Here is a 19,273-nt window from a genome sequence, read left to right as displayed (position 1 = left end):
AATCAATGGGAACTTTACAATTGATTTCAAAGACAGCAAGAGTAAGCCCTATGTGTGGTCAGAGACTTGGCATGCAAAATATAAAGACAAAAACAATGTACACCACCAGGCAACCATTCCCCTCTTCCCTGCCTTTAGAGAATGTGAATGCCAGCTTCGCTGATGAGGAAAGCATTCCTCCTCATCTAGGCTGCTGCTGCCTTTTTCAGCTGACCGACTCCAATGTGCAATCATCTGTCTCAGTCACAGGTTCCACTAACTCCTACTGAGAACCAGCAACGAACATCAATCCTCAGTCAAACGGCCCGCCAGCTATTCGAGAAGAGAAAGCTGGCTTTCTCTCCCCACCCACTCTCTCTTACCAAAACAGGAACACGGTATACAAGGATAAAAAGGTAGTCTGTGCAAAGGTCTGTGTGCCCATCACAGCGTGGGAAGGTGAGGCAAGAAGTCATGTCAACAACAACAAAGAAAAAGATCAATGCTTTGATGTTAGGGATAGCTGCCGAGGCAGAAGGCAAGGCACACTGCTTATATTGTAACAATTATGTCTTCCTCCTGCCTTCTCCACACTCGGCCCCACTTGTCAGAAAAAGGTAGCCAAAGAGCCACTGGACATTTTACTGTTTTCTCTTTAGCAGCACTCCTCCTCCAGAACGAACAAGCCTTTGTTTTCTCAGGAAACTTTACGGGAATTTATTAATGTTTTATATATATAGAAAAAAAAAATATATATATGTATATTTTTTAAAGATTTTCTTAAAGCCTTGCAAGCATGCTCTTGATGACATTCCAGTGGGATTCTACAAAATGTTTTACAGCTCTATAAAGATCTGTTTTCATACAATTTGTTTTCAATTTCCATACAAAATCTCAGTTTTCACGCCTCTTAGAATATTTTTAACATGACATAAAAGAAACTTTTAATCATACCTTGTGTGAATGAAATCCTGTTGTATTCAAGAGTTTGTGGTATGCCACAGTCAAGCTCATCTGATGCCAAATTTCTTCATAATTACAATAGGAAGAATGGTATATTTTCTTCTTCACCAACTAGAAACTCCCTCAGATTTCTGAAGGACATGACTGTTATCCAGAAAGAGTATGCACGTCTAAGTTGGTTGCCAAGACACTATGCAACATTATACTTTTTGCTCAGTTGGATGGTTTGTTTTTAAATCAGGTCTTCTTGTATACAACAGGTGAGATTTTCAGCTCTCAGAAACAGTCCACAGAAAGTCAACACAATACATCATCAAGCACCACAAAACAGGCTGCCATGCTCCAAAATAAATTTAAAATCTATAATAAAAGACAACGATATCTAACAGCACCTCTGAGACGTCAAGAGCACTTCCAAAGTCCTAGGTCACAGCAAAAGCAAAGAATTTTTTGAAAGAAGTCCTACATGATCCTAAGAAATCAGAGGTACCAGGTGAATATATAAGCTTGTTTTCATGTGTGGTTGGGAAGGGGGTTGCAAATGACGACAAACTTTTGATAGACTTGGCCAAAGTGACCTGGGGGAAAAATCCCCTTCCCACCCCAAAACATCAAATCTAGCGAAAAGATTAACCTACAGAGGGGAAGCAGAACGTGGCATCCCAGGTACCTGAGAGAAATCAACACTGGAGGAACACCAGTGTCCCCTAGCTACAGCTGATTGCTAGCTGGGGCCAATCCAGTGCTTCAGAGGAAAATGAAAGGTGTAACAGCTCTAAAGCCAAATTATAAACTTCATGGAAAAAAGCCCTTCCAGATGGTGGAATTCCTAAAGCAGGATATGAAAAGAATATAAACAGACTGCCAATAAACAATAATTTATGAAAAATAATCTGAAACATAGGCTTTTTCCCCCCCTTCGATCTCTGAGAGAATTATAACCTGGAATTATTTCCTCTTGCAGAGAGATCACACTCAAAATACCATGTATGTAACCGTGAAAACATATGCTAAATTTATACTAGTATACTAGAATATTTAGTGTCATATAAAGAAAAGCAAACCAAACTCCGGATTGCTTCAACCTAGTGGACATGCAATCTGTGGATCAGATGCTATCACGTAAGTGTGAGGTAACAGCTTGACTGCTATGGTTCCAACATAGACAAGGAAGCCTCGCAACAGATGGATAACTGACAGGCTATAAGATAATCCCTAATTATAAAAGAATTTGGGAGAGTTGGAATGCCTGGCTTTCAAGGCAGCAATTTAAACATCAGGCTGGTCCTAGAAACCAATTATTGCACAGAAAAACAATGTACCTCCAAAGAAGCCCTTAATCCATGTTTAAACAAGCTCTATACTAAACAGTCCTGTGCTTGAACACCTGCTTTTATGGAGGACTTGGGGGTTTGTGTTTTTCTATTAGAAGAATAATAGTTAACTTTTTAAGGGAACAGCAGGCTCTACTTGTTCAGGCAAGAGAATGAGTGTAAAAGATTAGCTTGCTATCTCACTGCGAAAGTAAATCAGAAGTAAAACTAGAAATCTAATTGAGTGAGAACTAATGTAATTTATACTGGAATTACATTTCTGATCCAATATAGATTAGAATGGAACAGTAGCACCGGTGCCGTGTATGGGTCAACAAGAACTAGCTTGGCCCTAAAACCTCTGTTATCTTCTTCCTCAAACCAGGTCAGCGATTCATCAGCTGATACCCTCCTCTTCACTGCTGTAAGCAAGTGCTTAGGGAGGGCAGAGCCTGGGAAGAAACAGGACTTCTGCCACCACCCCACTCCACACACACCTCCTCCCAAGCCACAGAAGCTGTTTGCGTACATACACGGTAGGAAGCAGTTCTTTCCAAGGAACGCAGAGGATAAACCGTACCTCTGAACCACACTTCAGCTCCACTGCCTTCCTTACAAAGGGAAACTATATGTATACAACCACTGGCAAATAGTTAATCTCATGTCCCTCCGTTAAGTACCCTGCGGCATAAGGCTAACAGTGCTTTTTCACTAGTTCCCTGGATAGAAGGCTCTTTGAAATCTCTGTACCAGGAAAAAATAGTCCACCGATCTCAGGACAGGATGCAGGCCTTCAGCTTTGAAGTCATTTCCATAATTTCTGAGACTGCCAGGTACTCAGCACTGCCAGGTACCCAGCGCTCTCAAAAATTCAGCAACTTAAAGAAATAAGAAAATATTCTTAAAATTTTGGACAGTACATTAGAAGAGAAACAAAAACACCTTTTGTGCACCACCTTCTTCATAGGGAAAAGTCCAGAAGAAAATGACAAATCTTTTCTTGACTGCAACTTCACTTAGACAATGGTCATTGGGCTACAGGAGATGTGACTCAGTTAACTACACTTCAGATAAGTTTTAAATCTGTACTATTCTAATACATCGTTTTTATAACTTTATTATCACCACATGCAGACCAGTTCCATGTAAGACCTACTTGAAGTGCCTACTGTATACCCAAACACAGACTTCAAACTGTCATCAACATTTTTTTTCCCCTGAAATCTGTTCAACCTTTTTTAGCAGTTGGGCACAGAAGAGTTGCATGGAAATACTTACCATCCTTTAAAGACACCATTAAATCATACTCCTGTCTGAACTCAAATAAGTATCCTTTCTCTTCTCATGAGTCTCTTACTTTCTATACATATTTTAGAACTTTTTTGTGTGTTGTTTAAGAACAGTAACTGCAGCATTTAGTTTTCAATGAAGTAATTATACAGGCATATTTTACTTACCACAGTAAGTTTTCCCCTCCACTCTTCTCTCTCCGCCTCTTCTCTTTCCTCCTCTGACCCTTTTTAACAAAATGTGCTTAGCTCTCTTTTTCTGCCACCAGCTGCTGTAGTTAGTGAAAATATATGGAAGCCAATTTTCCTTTTATAGCTAATTCCACCACCAGTTCATCCCCTCACACAGCGTAAGAAACAAGACTATTACTGCTTATTGAATGTCAGGCACAAGTAGTATGTATGCCTGTAATTCCATCCCATGTGTTAACAAATACATCGGCATATGAGTTGGGTTGAACATGGGACACCCCATCCGCACAGTCAAATTTGGCCCTAAAGTCAGCTGAAACAGTGCTCTCATGTTCATGGTTAATACACCTTGACATTACTTCAAGTCGCAATCCCACGGCCCTGCTTTAGTTTTCCACACGACTCTCATGGGAGCAAAACCTGGAAATTGCTAGAATACATTGAAGAGCAGCTTGTTAAAATAACTGCTTATACCTGTCACTTCAGTATTAGGATCACATTACTCAAAAAAAGAAAAAAAAATCCTCTTAAAATTTCAGAGAATTCAAGTTGTTTTGTAACCTAAAGAATACTACAGTAGCTGGAGAGGACCCTGTTAAATAAAATATATGTAATATTTAATAATTTGCTTGGTAATAATGACTACATTATGCCATTCAATATGAAAGCAAAGCAGTAATTCTTATTTATTATCTTATCATCTCTTAGAAATAACATAACATTAAAAAATAGCTACAGAGCACATTCATAAATAACACAACACTACATGTACATACTTAAATCTCAGAGTTAGCTCTACAGAGATGAGGGGACTGTTCAAGTTAGGTCAAATCCTGTCTAAATGAACTTTATATAAGGTTATAAAAACAAAGAAATAGTTTGATGTCTGACTTTATTAAATAATGTTAGCTAAACGTTATGTCTTTTCTTACTTCAGCCGGATAACAGATGACCTCTTCAACACGTCTTACCGATTTACAGTAATCAGCTTAGAGATTTTCTTTTTTTTCTCCTAATAGAAGGAAAGACGTTTTATTTTCTTCCCTACACAGCATTGTGCCACATATTCCTATCACATATATCGGGGAAAGCAAATAAAATACATCCTTAGAGACAAGTACACTGCTGGTGGGTAGGGCTGGGGTTTGGTTGCTTGTTTATTGGCATTTTGGGGAGCCAAGAGTAGGGTACTCATGAGTCATTTCTTCTGTTATTCTCCCATTAAAAATCTATGCCAAACCAAAGAGAGAAGAGAACATATTTATTTTACTTAGAACTAATTTTTGTGCAAAAGGGCTCCTCCAAATTGAAGAACAAATGAATTCTTCCTAAGATTTTGAACTCCTGATCACAACCTTACTCCTACACATGGGCTGACCACCATAGCCTAGGCTGAACACAGCAAATGATGAGCTTCATTTAGTTTCATTCTACTCATGCGCTCAATTTAATAGAATTTAAGCATGTGCATAAAGGCCATGTTACTTAAGTGAATGTTTAAATACTCTGTTCATATAGTTAAATACTCCTTTTTAAAACAACAACCCATCTCTGCCGCTTAATCATCATTGTCAATAAATAAAAATATTATTTTAAAATAACTACAAAGGAAGTATCATGAGATAAGGTATGACTCTACACAGCAGAGGCTGGAAATACCAATGGCAAGTAGAAACGCATTACTTCAACCATATCGTTGAAAAGAACTGTCCTGTATCACTTCTGCAGTTATTCAGGGTTGGCATAGTGTCAACTTTTACCATATGTCTTTTTCTTCCCTTGCTGAAAGTGATTTTTTCTGTCAAAGAGCAGCTGTTCTAAATTATCACATCAAATTTTAACCTTACAGTAGACAACCACTGAACCCACAGATTCATGACAGTGAAATACTTTGCCTCCTTGACCCACAAAGAATTTGTCCTTGTTTAAGTCTACTTCTGCTTTAGCACACCAGACCCACCAATTGTCAAGGTATCCATTGCAGACAGGTACTTAAAGCTGAAGCTGTAAACAAATCCTAGGCAATGAACTCCTAATCTTGGTTATTCCTAAAAAGTGTGTGAAGTTTAAGTTATTACAGATCAAACCACACTATCAAGAAAAAAAAATACAGCCAACAAACACAACTTCAAATGCAGAGAAAATAAGACATTATGACTGCAACTGTTGTTATTCATTTTGTAATCCAAAGCAACAGTCAATTCTGATACTTCCTCTGCAGTCATAAACATTTCAATAAAGGCTGATATCAATTACTGGTTATTTAGGTGTCTGCCAACAGCATGTTTTGACAACATCCTGTGCTTCATGCTGAGGAGCAGCAGACGTGTATACGACTCTTGTCTTCTTGTACTCATCTTTCAAGATGGTTCTTACTTTAAGAGCATTTTCATTGAACATTATCAAAACTTACAGTTCTCACTACAACTGCTCTCTATTAAAGTCTAGTACCAGCTGTCAGTTGTAATGCAAACCCCTATTAGCCTTTACAAGTTCCACTCTGGAACTAATAAGGGATTGTCAAATAACTCTATACACAGACACAAGTGGCAAAGAAACCGATGGAAGAAAATGTGCGTTCATTGAATTCATACCAACAATGCAATCTTTGTGTAACTCTGAACTACGCGTATATTCAAAGTCACCAAAGACAGTACAAGCAAAAACATGTTCAGAGTGATTCTATTAATTTAATTTTTAATCTTCTGAAAGTCTCCAAAGAAGTAAAGCCATTAAAATGAAAAGGTTAAGGAAATGCCAGCAAGATCCCTTAAGATTCTCTATGATAGACATTTGTAAGATACTTGCAGTAAAACCCTGTACAAAAATTCAAGAGTAGTGGTTCTGAGCACACAAGAGCCACAGAATCCAAGAACAAATTTCTCTGTCAAAAACAGGATGTAAACTTCTCGCATATACACTTGTAAATTGTGGGGAGTGTGGGTCTGTACCGGTATATTCTGCTGCTTTCATGTTTTTGTTTGTTTCTTGCCTTAAAAGCAGGTGAGGGGGACAAGGAAGGAAAGGCCAAGAGCATACTGTGGAATGAATTATTGGGCACAGCAAGCAACATCTCTACACTGGTAAGAGATTACAACAGAATAAACATATAGTGTAACTCTGTTGTTTTAAGTTGCATTTTGAGAGTCATTTGCACTTCTGCAAATAATTCATTTTCTGAGTAGATATTTCCATTTCCTCAAGTTTCAAATATATTCTGAAAATCCAATTCTGAGTTACCTAATCATGTAATATGTTGACACTGCAGTATTAAATAACTTGAGGAGAAATATTAGAAAGTTTTTTGTTTTTTAAACCATTAATATGAGGTTCCCATTTAGTCACTCAACATGAAAAAAATTAATAGAAATACTTGCAGTCACGCTTGTTTACATATTTCTATCACAATCTACAAGGAATTTTGTAAAGACTCTTCTCAAATAACCACAGAGCGCTGAAATAATTCCCCTTTGCTGACACGGGAGTCTGCATAGCAGATCAATAAATCTCTCCTTCCTAATAATTTCAGAATGTTTCTTCATAATTTTTTCCTGTTCCTAAGACATGTGACAGATCTGTTCACAAACCAGTGTTATGTTCAAGCACTTCTGCCTTAAAAATTTTCATTTTGAATCTACTGTTTACAATGTACAAACTAGAATATTTTCCAAATTGGTAACAGTCTGGAACATAACATTGGTGGCAATGTTTCCAAAGTATTCAGTGCAGCATACGTCTGCCCCTGTGAAAACCATCTGACTATCACTAAGACAATTTTCCTAAGAGTTAAATAAATTCTAAGCACAAAGGTAAATCCTTCTTTGTGTGCTCTGCTTATGTAGTTACGGAATCTGAACCAAATGAAAACAATGAATATTTTACAAATAAAGTAATTCATAATTTATAGCTGCTGTCATTTTAGTTTACTAGCTTGGAAGATAAAGATTCCCCTTTAAAAAAAAAAAAAAAGAATCAGCATCCCCTTTTAAAATCTAAAGCATATTTCAAATGTAAGAAAAATCTCTGCTAAAAAAAAAATTCACAACTTTTTGAGATTTCATGTAAAAGGTACCCCTCTTGATAGTTTTGTTATATGATCTGCATATGATCAGCTCCTACATCTTATTGAACATAAGTTTCCTATATAGAGCCTAACAGTTACAATCACATACTTCAGAAGTATAAACAACCTGTCTTAAGTCACTCAGCTATTGCCAAGAGAAAATGTTATTGTCTTCACAGTTGCAGCAAGTAGATGCAGGTAAAAAGTATACTTGTTTATGCAGAGACCAAATGATTAATTGAAGTAAAGAGAAAACAAGAAACGGTGTTTTCCATTATGTGTATTAATGTTGTTTTACATATTTTTACCTTAAATGCAGTATTCAATCTACTAAAAGAATTAAGCAGTGAATGAGATGGCTCAGATTTAGCAGCCAAAGATGGCATTCTTTTCATATTCCAGGGACAGAGAGAAATAGGATGTGGGATACCCTTACTGTATAACTTAAAGGGTTAAATAATTTAGACTTAGTGTAAACTTTGTGAAGTCATTTTTGCAATAACCAGGCACAGTGGACGAACTTTACCTCTCCCACCCTCATCCTCTACTCCCTTTTCCTTCCATTCAATCTTTTTGGTTAATTGGTTAGAATTATACACATGGGGAAGGATTGTTGGATGAAATCCTTTTTTCTTCTGGTTTTGCTATAGAAAATGTGTCAGTCACTTGTGGTTAAAACTTAAAATTTTATTACACATTATTACACAAGAATTTCACCAAAAACTAAAAAAAAAAAAAAAAAAAAAGCCCTCAGCAATTTGAATAGTGAAATGCAGAGAAAACCATGACAGTAATTCAGACTTACTCAATTCCAGCAACTAAAATTTAAGACTATACCTTGAAATGCTAGCATGTAGAAAATGTAATTCTGTGCTTAGCAAATAATTCTTTCCAGGCCCACCAAATGAATTTTCCATTTGACAACTGGAGACAGAAAGCTTTTTTTTTGGTCTTGTAAGCATTCAAAAGCACTTTCATGCTCACTTGTATTCCCACTTGGACATACAATTGCCAACTGTATGTTTGCTAATTAAGTATATCATTCTGAAAAATATCATCCTTCATGTCCAGCTAAGCTTTCTGAAATGCATGAAAGAAACCAACAACAAAATAGACACTTTTGGGATGAAAGAGATTTATTAGTCCAACTCTGCCAGCGCAGGATTTCCTCTATCATCTGGTTACTGCATTTTTTAAAAGCATCTTCAGAAATGAAGCTTCTACTATTTCTCCCAGGAGTTTTCCAGATTATTACAGAACTAACAATAAAGACATCTTTTTCTAACATTTATCCTACATTTTTCCTTCTATTTTGATACTATTACCCCTACTAACTAAGCTTCACATTGTGAAATCTATTTCCTCTCTGTATATTTCAAAACAAAACTGAGCCTAGCTTCACGTACAAACCAGTCACTAAGCAGGTGATGTGAATGCTCCTTCACTTTTATTGATCTTTGAGCTTTTCCAAAACATTATGCCACTGTATAAATTCCTGATGTACTTGCAATTTAAACACTGCATGCAGGTCTCATCACTGTTTTCATAAAAATCACAGTTTACTTTGAATATGTACAGTGTCCAGGACGTTTAGGACAGCCAGGAGGTACGGAACAGTTATTTTGTCCTCCAACAAGGACAAATATAGAGAAGGCACTAAGAGAGAAGGAGAATTTGAAAGAGAAATACTAGATGTGAGAGAGCTAGAAAATTATTAATGCAGAAGCTGAAAAGCAAACAATTATTTTTTTATTTTCTCACTTTATAAGGACAAGAAAAACCTTATCAAATTGATTTGAAGTACAAGGTTCAAACACAGTAAAAAAAAAATGTTTTCACATGAAACAATATTAAGCTATGACATTCACTGCCACGAAAACTTATGGATACTAAAAAGGAGGACACGAATTAACAGGTGACAGGTCGTTGTTGCCAATTTATATATAAACTTCCTTACAAGATACATCTTAAGTCTTAGAAAGCTGTTTAACAGTGGATTGTCAGAAGCTAACAGGTATACGCAGTAAAACAGCCCTTTATACAGTTTCTTATATTCGTTCATAAAGAATCTGCTTTAAAGCCACCATCAGAGAAAGACTATTAAGTCACATCAACCTTTGATTTGATTCCCTCCGGCTGTTTTATGGGGAACAAATGGGAAAGATAAATTGTCCTTGTTGACTGAGGAAGAGAACGAAAAATGCCAGAAAGCATTAGGTTTAGAGAATGGTTCCAACCAGCTTGTTTCCTTAATTTAAGCAAATTAGAAAATGGTAATTCTGACACATAAGATACTATAAACATGCAGTTTAGACAAGATGGCATGAAGACATAATTTAGAAGAGATACTGTGATGAAGAAGCCCTTTTCAGTCATTAAGTATTACAGTAAGATTAAACAGATAGGATCACTATGGTGCACACGGTTACAAAGCTGTAGCAATAAACAGAACACATTTCCTAACAGGTTAACTGTAGGTGACATATATTGTATGTAGTTAACTTTTTTTTATATATATATGTGTGTGTGTGTGTGTGTGTGTGTGTGTGTGTGTGTGTGTGTGTGTGTGTGTGTGTGTGTGTGTGTGTGTGTGTGTGTGTGTGTGTGTGTGTGTGTGTGTGTGTGTGTGTGTGTGTGTGTGTGTGTGTGTGTGTGTGTATATAAAAGTTAATACCCCCCTCTAAAAAAAAAGAGGTAGAAAATAATAGCTTTATACACATGTTCTTCAACATGGTACCTTACCTTGCCTAGTGTTCAGCTTGCTTCTGACATGTTGGGGTTGTGAGTAGCGTAATCATTCCCCAGGACTTTGTTGGAACTAATTTAATTCTTTTATTAAAGTGAGTTAACTCAGAGTTTGCTGCAACACACTCTCCCACATAAACTTTATTTGTGATTATTTAATGGAACAACCTACAGCTAACAAAATAACTTACTGAACATGTTTCATAAAAAAATCAAGCTAAGGAACTTATGAAAGAACTGAGATACACATATGAACGTTATACAAACAGAAAAAAGGAAAGATTAATTTATTAAATTCCTCTTCAAATATTTCTTGTAACAACTGTATTGAAATAACTAGACAAGTAGGAAAAAAGAAGCTGTCCATAAATATTTGAAGGTACAAAGAAATTCTGAAAGTGAAAGACACAAGAAGAATAGAAAAAGTAGAATGTAAAATTAAAAAAGTAAAATTAGTAGAAAGAATAGCAGTAAGAGCTTTCTAAACATAAGAAAAATTAGTCTGTAAAACAGTTTCATATGGTAAGCAGAGAAAGCCATCTGACCAGGGATATTTTGGTTGGACTAGATAAAACAGTAAGAAAATAGGAAATTGTTCTGTAGTTTCAAGAATCAGATGAGGACACTTAAGAAATCCGTAACAGTTTCTTCTTATATATGAATAACTTCCCATACTTCGTAACTATGCTTTAGGAGATATGCAATGTATTTCTCTCAACTCTGATACTGCAGATTACATCAAGTTCAGAGCTATAGTAAAATAAACCAGGGGAACTCCATTCATGTCTAAGGAAATCTCAGAGAATCATCAGAGGCCCAAAATAAAACTGCTGATCGTTCTTCAAGTCAGTCTATAGTTGGGGAAAAGCCCCAGTAAATTCAAGATCAAAATATCCAACAGATCTGTGCCGAGAAAACCAACTCCGAAACCACGACGCTGCGGTGTAGATTTGTACTAAACCCCTGTGACCACCTCTGCTGCTGAGATTCTTTCATAATTTCAGTAGGATCCAAATACTGCAGACTTGTATACTCTGAATTAAGCTTATTCAGGCAATGGAATGACTTTGTGCATAAAGCTACTCCCTGCAAAAAACTAAACCAGTGCAAACGTCTTTGCTAGATCAGAGCTTAAATCTTCAGCAGTTAACCTGAAGCAGATTATGAAGACCAAAATTCCTCAGGGTGAGGCATTTCTGCATATACTCACAATAATGAGAACAAGGAGGGTCACGGTAAAATGGGTCCTTGATTATTTAACTGACTGACATTCAGCTAGCATACTGCTGTACTCATAAAACGCTTATCTGTTAGTGGGCAAAGAACAAAACAATCTTCCAAAACCCAAGATGCTGAGTAAAGTCAGCAGTCCAATCCTGGCTTTTCAGAACATAGATGCAAACATGGGTATGTTTGTATTGCACCTGCAATAAAAAAGGTTAGAGCCTTATGTCCTCTTTTCCTGGTTACACAGAAAAAAGGAAGCCGTTTTGGAATCACACATGCAAAATGGCACAACCGATGTTATTTGAGGGCATGACTGGAGCTTAATATTTTTCCCCTCTACTAAAAGAAGCTGTTCTCAGAGAAACTTAGATAGGCTGATCTTATACCATTAGGGTCCTTCATTTAAATAGTCAACTAGCTCCTGCCAGTGTAAAATGACATTGTTTCTGAAAATAGGTACTAGGCGGGGTGGGAGGGAACAAAAACAGTCTGAAGGTAGGATCAAATAGTTACAAACAACAGCGTTGTTAAAAACTTCCAAGTACTGAGAAGGTAAGAATTTCTATTTGTTACTACTTTTTCAAACTTCAACTGAAGAACAAATTTATTCTCAATTATGCCCTCATTCCAGATTGTGGCCATAACACCTTTTTGGAACTTCTTCAAACTCTGCAATCCTGACTCTATTGCCTTTTGGTGACAAGCAAACAAAAACCCCATATTCAAATCCTACAAGAGAAAGAGGAAGAGGAAGAGAGAAGAAAACGAACAAAGGAGCAGCCCTGAGCCTGAGGTCAAAACGTTATGAGAAAAACTGAACTCCTCCTGGGCCTTCCAACTCCTGCAGAGTTACTGATGCCAACAACTGTGAGGTTTTGTATTACAGCTTTTACAGTGCCACTTCGATCACACCACACTGAAAATATTTGATACATATAATGTCCAACTAACTTTTATTGGGGGCCATATGTCAACTAAATCAGAATAAACCAGAAAGGCCTGTCGCTACTGTTAATAGTTTCATCATACATCACTCCCTTGATCAACAGATGAAGCTGAAGCCAAACATTGAATGCAAAGAAATGACAGTATGATTTTATGTCCTCACAATATGCCCTCAAATATACTCATACATGTATGTGCACTTATCCCTAACCTCTGCTGAACTGAGTAGGAAATGCCTTGCCTATCCAAACATCTGAGAATCTGTTTTTAATAAAATGCTCAACTTTTGTTTGCTCAGTTTTATTCTGAGATTTTCTGGAGTGGCTGTCTTGTTGTGCTCAGGTGTAACTGAAATACTAAATCATCAGCCTTCAATCATTTAACAGGACATGGGCTCTATAATTAGCAAATGGTTAGAAGAGAATCACCAACATCTTAGCATTCTGAAGTATAGCTATAGGAAGCCCTACATAAAGCACTTCTCAGCAATAAAATATCCTCTCCTGGTTTCAGCGCCTAAAAGAACAATTCAGGTTTTTTTTCTCAGTATCTGTAGCTAACGGCAGAAAAGCATCAGAGACTGATCTCTCCAGTGCATTCATTTTGTGGGGAAAAACAATTCAAAATCCATTTAAAAGCAACAACCAAACACAAGACATTCTTATCCCTTTCCTCCCAACTCCTCCCTGGCATAGTCCAAGAACAGGTCACCTTAATTAGAGCAACAGGACTCACAACTACTTGCCTATACTACTCTGGTTCAGTGAGCTCCTAGTAGCTCCCAAGGACTCATATGTTTTACATGAAGACCGCTGTAGGACCGATGAAAAGGAATAGGCGCTCTCAGGCCGTTGCAGAAGAGTAAGGTTATCAACAGCTTCTAAATTTCTGTTCTTGTGCATATAGGCACAGGCATATGCACACACACAACCCCATGCAAACTACAGTAAATACCTCAAATACTACTCCTTCTCATAATGGTACTTCCAGAAATTGTTATTATTTTTGAAATTATTCATTTATTTTAACAAAAGGCCCTTCAACCCCACCAGCACCCTTTCAGGCATTCTGTGAAAAGAGGCTAAACATTCGATTTGCACAAAAACCCAAAAAGTACTTATGCAAAAAGCATCACTTTGCTTAATATTAAAGTTGAATAAATATAGTAAGTGTTTTTCTTACAAATTTCCTAATTTTTAAAAGACTCATTTCTGGAGAATGTCAACATCCCTGGTGTAGTCTGTTCTTGGGAGCATTCACATAACCACAGCTTGCAGAAACCAGAACTTCATGGAAAATGATTTTGAGTCATATACATTAGCAATTCAGTAAAATGCAATTTCAAAGTTCAAATACTCACTTTCCAAATCTATCCACATTTAGGGACTGAAACATGCTCTGTTTTATCTAACCAATCCCAGCTAATCAATACAGCTCAGTAGCAAGTATTAAGTACTTACATATCAAGCCACAAAGTTAAGAAAATGCACACAAAATTTCAAATATTTTGACAACAACAACGTATCTGAGAAACATGTAGTCTACTGAAAAGAAATTCAAGAGCGGTAAGAGAGACTATATTTGCTACATACCATATTAAGTAAAAATCAATTGTTCAACCTTATCAAATATTTTTAAAATCAAATTACATTATTTACACATAGCAAATAAACCCCATTTCATGGCAATTCTATGATCTAATTTATTTCTCTCATAAATTTGCGAAAAATTAACATGACCCAGTACACAGAGTAGGGACATAAAGTGAAACCCCTGTTAATAATTGAACTGTGAACATGAAGTGCAGTGTTACCTTGGCACGCAAAGCCTCTTTCTTCATAGCCAGCATTACACAAGCACTTCCCTATGGGCACTAGCCATTCTCCTTCTGTACTGCAATACATCTTGGGTGGCTCTTCCTCCTTGGAATGATTGACACAAGAACCTCGCACTTCCACTAGCGACTGGGAGTCCATGGGTACCGTATCGGGAAACATGGCAAGGTTCTTTACAGTGAAAGGACACTTTTTGAAGTACACTCGCACTGAGACTAAGGCAACGCATGCACCTACATCTTGGAAAGCCAAGTAAAAGCCTTTCCTGCTGACAGGCCCCACCTCGCGGACTTCTGTATTCAGCTTGAGAATTCGGTCCCCAAGATCCATTTGGGTGAAGCTCTCATCAGCTGCAATGGTGTCAATTTTTGTAAACTGATGCTCTCTGAACTTTACCAAATGGTCATCGTCAGATTCCATATAATACAGATTGAAGGTCTCTTTGCAAGTGCCCAGAACTAGAGGGATACTGTTACAGTCCCTCAAGGTAAACTTGAGCTCCACATATATCTTCTGAGCTGAATTGCGCGGAATCCAGTTTGTTCTCAGCCAATTGTTTTGACTGTGGTCCATAACATTGCACACCTGGTAAGTTCTGATTGGAGTATAATGCTCATCAACACCACTAATCTCTTCCCACTATAGAGAGAGAGAAAAAAAAAGGGAAATATTTTAAGATTAGCAATCATACCAATAAAAATCAAATTTAGAGTCTGTGAAAAAACAATAATCACAAATGGTCTGATCTCACATTAAAGAACATCACTGTAAGGTAGATACAAAGCCTGGCTGAACTTCCACTTGCCTTCTTCTATTAAAGCATATGAACATCTTAAATGAACACAGAACTCACCATTAAGAAGTCAGTATTTACCAATTTACCTCAAGATGGCATACAAGAGATGTCACAGCCACTCTGTATTATTAAAAACCGCAAGATGTATGCAGTGCCGTCTCTCTGATCATGATCCCAACATGTCTCTACTACAAACACCCTCACCTCTAATGTAAGTGATGCCTCACTAGGATAAAAATATATTTTCACCATCAGAATCCACTTGCAGTTCAAAGATTAAATGAGATTTAGAATCTTATATAAAAAAAAAAAAAGTTCGCTGCCAATATTCCACAATATTCCATATAGTCACAATAAAATAAATTTATTCAAGGCAGGACGGCTGATTCTGTTTGGGATATACATCCTCAGGATAAAGTCAAGCTTAGCCTAGTTTCTAGAGTTATTAGAAATTATCAGCAATTTACCTTAATTACCTTGGTTACTCCAGTCCTTCTGTATACTATATTGGCTATGACACTACAATTGTTTTTGAAGAACATGTTTGTCATTTCTTTTGTTGCTATTCCACCTGACGAACTTACTTGACCGAGACAGAGAAGAAATGGGTTTCCCTTTTGTGAATTACTGATGGACCAATCCTGATTTCTGATATCACACTCACTGGACAGAAATATTTGCCAATCACACCGAGGGGTGGGTTGGGTTGGGTTGGGTTGGGATGGGGTGGGGAACACCCTATTGGGCTATTTAAAGTAAACATTTACCGACAACCATTCATCATATGCAATCAGGTGACTTAAGACATTTTTTTGGCTTTCTCCCTGAATGGATGACTATGACTCCCCCTTTTTTTTTTGTTTTTAAATTAAGAATAATGAGCAAATAGTAAAGAATTACAAATAGCTATACTTCTATGTTATGCCATTAGAGGCATTCCAATGTTTCCAATGAGTGTACGGATTGAGGAACTGTGCTCTGGCATCCTTGGAGATTTCCCTTGTGCAGTTCAGAATAATGTACTCCTCTGAACACCATGCGCTAGTGATCATATCCTGTGGCTGTTTGCTACTTCAGGCTTCCTCTGATCTTTACAGAAAGTAGGGAAGGTAGCTTTTCAGAAGCTTTGTTACAGTGGATGTAGCAAATGCATCCTTGTGTTCTAATATACAGAGGGTTTGTCTAGCCTGTGGTTTGTGCTTTATATAGAGTATTCTCATCTTGGATAATCTAAGCGCGCGACTAGAGCAACCATTCCCCTAATCCCAAGAAATGCAACCATACAAACGTTCGTAACAAGGATAAACTGAACTTGGCAAATACGTGCTCGAACCCTGAATATTTAACAGTTATTCTATGAAAGTATTACAAAAGTTTTAATACAGTACCAGCATCACCAAAATGCATCTAGAATACTACTAGTGTGCAGTCACCATGTGTCAGTTCTTCAACTTTCTCTATACAAAAATGGTGGCTGTTCTATATTCTGAATTTTGCACTACCAAATGAGGAGCCCTGTCCTCAGAGACTTTTAAAATACGTAATTACAATGATTACCTGATTATACCTGTTACAGGGTCACAGCATCATGAAGGCTGGAAGGGACCTCTGGAGACCATCTAGTCCAACCCCCCTGCTCAAAAGGTCAACTAGAGCAGGTTGCCCAGGATAGTGCCCAGGCGGGCTTTGATTATCTGAATGAATGGAGTCTCCACAACCTCTCTGGGCAACCTCTTCCAGTGTTCAACCACTCGTAGAATAAAGGAATGTTTTCTTATGTTTAAACAATATTGTCTGTATTTCAGTTTGTGCCCATCGCTCTTGGCCTTTCACTTGGCACCACAAAGAACAGTCTGGCTCCATTTGCTTTAAACCCTCCCATCAGGCATTTATACACATTGTTAAGACTACCCCAAACCATCTCTTTTTCTTCTGCTCTAGGCTTCAAATTGAATTACACAAACCAAAAAGGCAAACTCTACTGTGATAATGAAGCATATCCTAATAAAGCATATTGTAACATAGTAGCTACAGAAATCTTTGCTTCACTGTCACCCATACACATAGCCTTTGCAAAAAACCACAAACACTGTGCCATGGCAGCAATCAGATGTAGCGCAGCTGGGAAGCAGCAGAGCTTAAAACAAAGCTACTGCACGTTACAAACATTAGAACAAGATGTGAAGGGAATGTAATTAACTATGTCCTGAAAAATCACTCCCACTCCTGGGGGAAGAAGATGACCTTCTTCCAAAAAAAAAAAAAAACTTCCCTCAAAAACCTAGTCCCACCAATGCCATATTTAAGACCTCAGGCTAGTAATTATTCATTTTACCTAAGCACCTTTTACTGAGGGATCTTACTAATTTGCAAAGCAAAGATTAGCAGGAGAGGAAAATAACATTCCCGCTTTACAGATAGAGAAACAGAGGTGCCGAAGCATTAATGGATTTTACAGTTGCCTGGCTTTGCAAAACACATATTCTCTAGGAAATAATTAAATAAAAAGGTGGCCACATCACAGTAAAATCTGAGACTACTCAGTCCTAACCCACTGATGCAAGGAAGTTCTGGTATGACCAAGAGCAGGTCTGCACAATGCAACTGTCCAGCTACTGCTGATGATGCAACTTTAAATTAGCTTATTAAACCAGTATATAAAACCGGCATAAATATTCTTCTTTTGTTTAAGTAAAGTTTATTTCAGTTCACTTTAAGGATCTGACTGTACCCAAGTTTTATCTTTTCCTGACCAGTTCAGCAGAGTTAAAATTGCCATCTTCTTGTTTGTGTATACAGAAGTTAAAATGCCGCAGCAAGCCATTATATGCTATATTGCCACAGAGAATTAGCACTACAAGGATTCTCTGAACGAAAACTTACTACACTGGAGCTCACAGCCACTCAAGAGCTGGGCACCACAGCCCCTCACAAGGACAAGATCCTGCCTGCAGGAGGGGCAGCAGGTCCTGCTCCCAGCCTCTGCTGAGTTCCCAAAAATTCAGTGAAACACTGTCCTCTGGTAGAGATCCATGTACTAGCATAGCCCCTGAGCCAATAGTGTACAGTGCTGCTGAAAGCCATTCAGACTGCCATCATTCCCATGAAGCTGGATATACCTATTTAACTATCCCTATTACCTGAGCTATTCAAAAATACAGTTACCAAGTTCAACTAGTTCAGAAATAAGCCATTTGAACTAAAACAAAGACTATGCATGCACCATGTTTTGATGGGATGAGATTAAAACCAGATTTAAATTAGCCAGTTTTTCAGTCCAGTCAAGTACAGTTAATCCTCTTAATCCTCAACTCTTGGGACTTAACTAGAAAGACAGGAATTTTTTTTACAGATGAATTGAGTAATTTCTTATTTAAGATGAAACTAGGTAAGATTATGAAACATAATAGTATGGATATTTAAAGCAGTTCACATAGATTCATAAATGATCAATTTATTATTACTTCCACATAATTTCTAATTGGTTCAACATATTTTACACTTCCAGAGGGAGGAAGAAACAAAAAAATCAAAAACTTGCAGAGTTTTAATGTTATTTTGCTGCAATTTTTTTTTACCTAGCTTTCTGATCTGGCATGCTTACACAGGTACTTGAATGCAGATATATAAATTGCATGATAGAGCTAGCCCCACTACTATGTTCTTCACTTAAAGCTTGCAACAAGCAATTATCACTTCCTTAATTTGTAATGGAGACCAAGCTGCTTGGAAACAATTCTCGATTGTCGTATCAGCCCACCTGAACAAACGTTAAGCTTCGAGCCTATCATTTAATGCTGAAACATTACGGAATGCAAGGGGCAGTCTCATACCCAGTGCTAACTTGACCAAAATAGTTCAAGTGTTACAAAACTGCCAAGACTGCAGCTAATGCTTCAGAAAGAGTTAAGCTAAGAGAACTCAAA

General features: G+C 37.3%; 1 protein-coding gene across 5 annotated transcripts in view; it reads right to left on the bottom strand.

Annotated features, from left to right (window-relative positions):
• EPHA3 (EPH receptor A3) overlaps positions 1–19,273 on the bottom strand; it is a 234,633-nt gene that overhangs the window by 142,795 nt on the left and 72,565 nt on the right. For all 5 annotated transcript variants that reach the window (XM_068909008.1, XM_068909016.1, XM_068909037.1 and 2 more), the window contains one exon: positions 14,530–15,190. In XM_068909008.1, the coding sequence (XP_068765109.1) occupies positions 14,530–15,190 (661 nt within the window). The remainder of the gene's footprint in view (positions 1–14,529; positions 15,191–19,273) is intronic.

Source organism: Struthio camelus, chromosome 1, assembly GCF_040807025.1.
Source record: "Struthio camelus isolate bStrCam1 chromosome 1, bStrCam1.hap1, whole genome shotgun sequence".
NCBI classification, from domain to species: domain Eukaryota; kingdom Metazoa; phylum Chordata; class Aves; order Struthioniformes; family Struthionidae; genus Struthio; species Struthio camelus.
Note: the sequence above shows the minus strand (reverse complement) of the source record. Positions and strands in the feature narration are given on the sequence as shown.